The sequence below is a fragment of the Populus nigra genome, chromosome 7 (assembly GCF_951802175.1).
Source record: "Populus nigra chromosome 7, ddPopNigr1.1, whole genome shotgun sequence".
Lineage (NCBI taxonomy): Eukaryota > Viridiplantae > Streptophyta > Magnoliopsida > Malpighiales > Salicaceae > Populus > Populus nigra.
In genome coordinates this window covers 15,000,088-15,003,952 of record NC_084858.1, presented here as the reverse complement: position 1 = coordinate 15,003,952, position 3,865 = coordinate 15,000,088, and the positions used below count along the sequence as shown (strand labels likewise).

The window sequence follows — 3,865 nt, the reverse complement described above, 5'->3', positions numbered from 1 at the left end:
TATTTATATGTAGCCTTAGCCTTTAGATTAAGCTCTAGCCTTCAAGTGGGCAAGTGCTTAGTCCTTGCCAAAGATAACCTTCAATACGTAACCATACAATTAAGCTCAGAGAGATTGCCATGATCTAGCATTCAGTCCATCAATCAAGATTTCCAACCTTGAGTTGCATAAGCTAGTGGGCTCCCACTTTTTTTTTTTTCATAATTAAAAAAATTTCTATTCTGCAACTTGTAGAAAATGTTTCAATAAATTAGGAATCAAAACAATTGGAATTATATTTAATATAAAAATAAAATAAAATAAAATAATAAAAAATAAGATTGAAAAGAAAACAATTATAAATAAGAATTCAAAATAAGTAAAAAAATAAAGATAAAAAAAAAATGCAATGACATCTTTGATTTTTGACTAGCCCAGTGCAAATTTCTAGTTTAGATGAGAAAAGAGAGGGGAGGATAAAAAAACTTCATTAATGAAACTAAATTATCTCTAAATAAAAACAATTTGATTTTAAAATAACAAAAACATCATTATACTATCACAATCACGGTACAATGAGTCTACTACCATAGTAATAAATGTCTTAAGTTTTTTAGTGTTTTTTTTTAATTTAATTTAATTTAACTTAATGTACGTTATATCTTTTTTAACATGCCTTCTAAATATCTTTTTTCTTTCTTTCTCTTCACAAATTATAATGAAAAAAAAAAAAGACCCTACAGATACACTAAAATTCTAATAATAACATTATTAATACCATAAAAAATGTTTGATGATACAATAAATGAAACAGCACTAATAAATATCACCACCAATGATTTAAAAGGTGTTTAAGAGTATAATTGCGGTAACTTTTCAAAGTATTTTTATTTAGAAAAATATTAAAATAATATTTTTTATTTTTAAAAATTATTTTTGATATTATTGTATCAAAATAATTTAAAAATACTAAAAAATATTAATTTTAAAAAATAAAAATTTTTGATTTTTTAAAAAACTTTTTAAATATAAAAACAAAGTTTTCTTATAATGGATCATATAAATTGGAGATGTCATCAATGAGTTGCTAAATGATATTATCTCTATATTTTGTGGACCCTATTATTTTCCCAATTTTGTTATGTGCTAAATTCCAAAAAAAATCTCTAACCTTGAATCTACACGTCTGTCTTCAACTTCTCTATGAAGATTTTCAGCCTCCCTTTTCACATGGTCCATGAAAATTTTCTCATTTTTTCTGCTGGTAAATTAAATCATAGCCTGTGAAGTTCCTCGGGATTGGGTTATTTGATAAACCTTGTTGTGGCATGATTTAGTCAACTGATTGACAAAAACCCTTCGAGTTGAAAGTTTGTTGTTGGTTTTCCTTGTCTTGTAAAGCTTGCTTGGAACTTGTATAGTTCAATCCATTAGTACTTTTGGATTCGCAGGAGAGTTTGTGAGAGTGAAGAAAATGATGGAAGCTTTTCTTGCTTCAGTTCAGAAAAATATAAAATCTGAAGGAGAGGAAGTGAAATCTGCAATACTACCTCTATTGAAGCTTATAGCGCTTGCTCTCCCCGGTTTAATTCTTGCTCACCCAAAAGTCCAACTTGTCCCTAAAGCTACTTTCAAGCTCCTTAGCAAGCTTGTTTTTGCTTTGTTCATGCCTTGTTTAATATTCACTCAACTTGGTCCATCCATCTCTCTCAAGAATATTGTTCGCTGGTGGTTCATTCCTGTAAATGTAATCATTAGTACTGCCATTGGTTGCATATTGGGTTGCTTGGTGGCGTTTATATGCCGGCCACCGAGGGAGTTTGTTCGATTCACAATCATCATGACTGCTTTTGGCAACACTGGCAATATTCCACTGGCAGTAGTTGCATCAGTGTGTCACAGTTCTGATGCTCCTTTCGGTCCGGATTGTTATGGAAATGGTGTTGCTTATGTATCTTTTTCTCAATGGGTCTCTGTTATTCTCGTTTACACACTTGTTTACCACATGATGAAGCCCCCATTGGAGCAGTATGAGATTGTTGATGAAGAGATAGAGATTGAGTTAGTGCCTGCTGATCTCAGTAAGCCTCTCCTTGTAGAAGCTGAGTTTCCAGGAATAGAAGAAAAGGAAACTGAACATAGCAAGACGCCTTTCATTCCTAGCCTCTTCAATAGCGTCTCTGGCATTTCACAAACAAATTTTCCTGATCTTGAAGCAATAGAAGAGGGAAGAGAGGAGGGAGGTGAAAGTAGCTCCAAGTCCATTAGGTGCTTGGCAGAACGTAGGGTGGCTAGAAAGATTAGAGTTGTTGCTGAACAGACACCAATTCATCACATTCTCCAGCCTCCAACAGTTGCTTCTTTCTTAGCTATTGTTATTGGAGTGATCCCTGCTCTCAGACATATGGTTTATGGTGCCCATGCTCCTCTTGAAGTTATCACAGACAGTTTAGGTACGATGGCTGATGCCACAGTGCCATCTGTCATGCTTATTCTCGGGGGAATGCTTGGTGAGGGTCCAAATGAATCGAAACTTGGGATTCGGACCACGATTGGCATTATTGTTGCAAGGCTGTTGGTGCTTCCTGTAATTGGAATTGGGGTCGTCTATTTGGCTGATAAATGGAATTTCTTAATCGCCGGGGACCGATTGTACCAGTTTGTGCTTTTGCTGCAATACACTACACCTAGTGCCATTTTGTTGGGAGTTATTGCAAGCTTGAGAGGTTATGCAGTTAAGGAGGCTTCAGCACTCTTGTTCTGGCAGCATGTGTGCGCTGTGCTCTCTCTTTCGATATATATCATTGTCTACTTTAAACTGCTTTTTTCGTATATCTGAGGTTTTTCTTTAACCATCATGTTTAATGCTTCCCAGTTGTATGTATAAATTTATGCACTGGGCATGAATTTCTGATTAAGATGAACACAGAACCTTATTTGAGCATGAATGATTTGTGTAATTGGTAAAAGGATTTGTGTATGCTAATCAAAGTGCATATAATGAAACTTGCAAGATTCAGTAGGATAGGAAATGTCCAATTGCTTAGTCTGTTGGCATTAGCTCAAGTGGTAGATGGAAATCTGAAGTTTGAACTATCAAATGAACAATAAAAAACACATGGATCTGATCAACAAATTGCCAGTTTGAAAGTGTTAAACCCTGCCAGAACATGTCATTGATTAGCAGTTCGTGTACCTGCGTTGTTTTTCTTTTTCTTATTTATTAGTCCACATGAGCTAAATGAAATCCTTCAACCATACCAGTGAGCATCTTACTAGAGAATACAACAGACTGGGATTTGTTTAGTTGCTGGACTGCACTTTCATTGCACTAGTTCCTTGCTGATAAACCCCGATACACCTAGTTAACTTACCTTGTTGAGGTCATTCCAACCCTGTAGAGTTCCTTGCATAGCAGAGGATGGTTGAGCTTCCAGTGCCAAAAGTATTATTCTCTTGATTTATTTAGAGATTTCAAATTTGAGACCAAGCTACCTGGAGTCATAGAGAGAGATTAAGATGTTTAATATTACCCTACAACTCTAAAAGAACTGGGGTTTTTGCCACCGCCGCTGAGTTTTTCTTCATTTCTCTGTTTTTGTCTCTGGAAAGATCAGTAACCAGACATGTATCCCTTTTATTATTATTTTTATCTTTATGCCGATATGCTCTCTCTCCCCAAAACCACAAACATGGATCTGAGATTTTAAAAATGGCTCATCAATTATGCCTCTCTGCATATAATAAGAAAGAGAGGGGAAGAGAGAGTTGATAGGGTTTTATAAAGAGGTGAAGGTGGAAAGTTAGAAAGGGAGGGAGGTGACGACTAGTCGGCACGGACTATCAATTCCTCTGCTACTACTTACTCTCCCCTGTGCCCTGACCC

General features: G+C 35.2%; 1 protein-coding gene across 1 annotated transcript; it reads left to right on the top strand.

Annotated features, from left to right (window-relative positions):
• Positions 1 to 1,135: 1,135 nt before the first annotated feature.
• On the top strand, positions 1,136 to 2,948 carry LOC133699537 (protein PIN-LIKES 2-like). The gene has a single exon (XM_062122821.1). The coding sequence runs from the start codon at positions 1,454 to 1,456 to the stop codon at positions 2,816 to 2,818; it is 1,365 nt and encodes a 454-aa protein (XP_061978805.1). The 5' UTR covers positions 1,136 to 1,453; the 3' UTR covers positions 2,819 to 2,948.
• The last annotated feature ends 917 nt before the right edge of the window (positions 2,949 to 3,865 follow it).

Bases quoted from the DNA above. Each gene is read 5' to 3' on its own strand.
- LOC133699537 (XM_062122821.1), top strand. From the start codon at position 1,454: ATGATGGAAGCTTTTCTTGCTTCAGTTCAGAAAAATATAAAATCTGAA.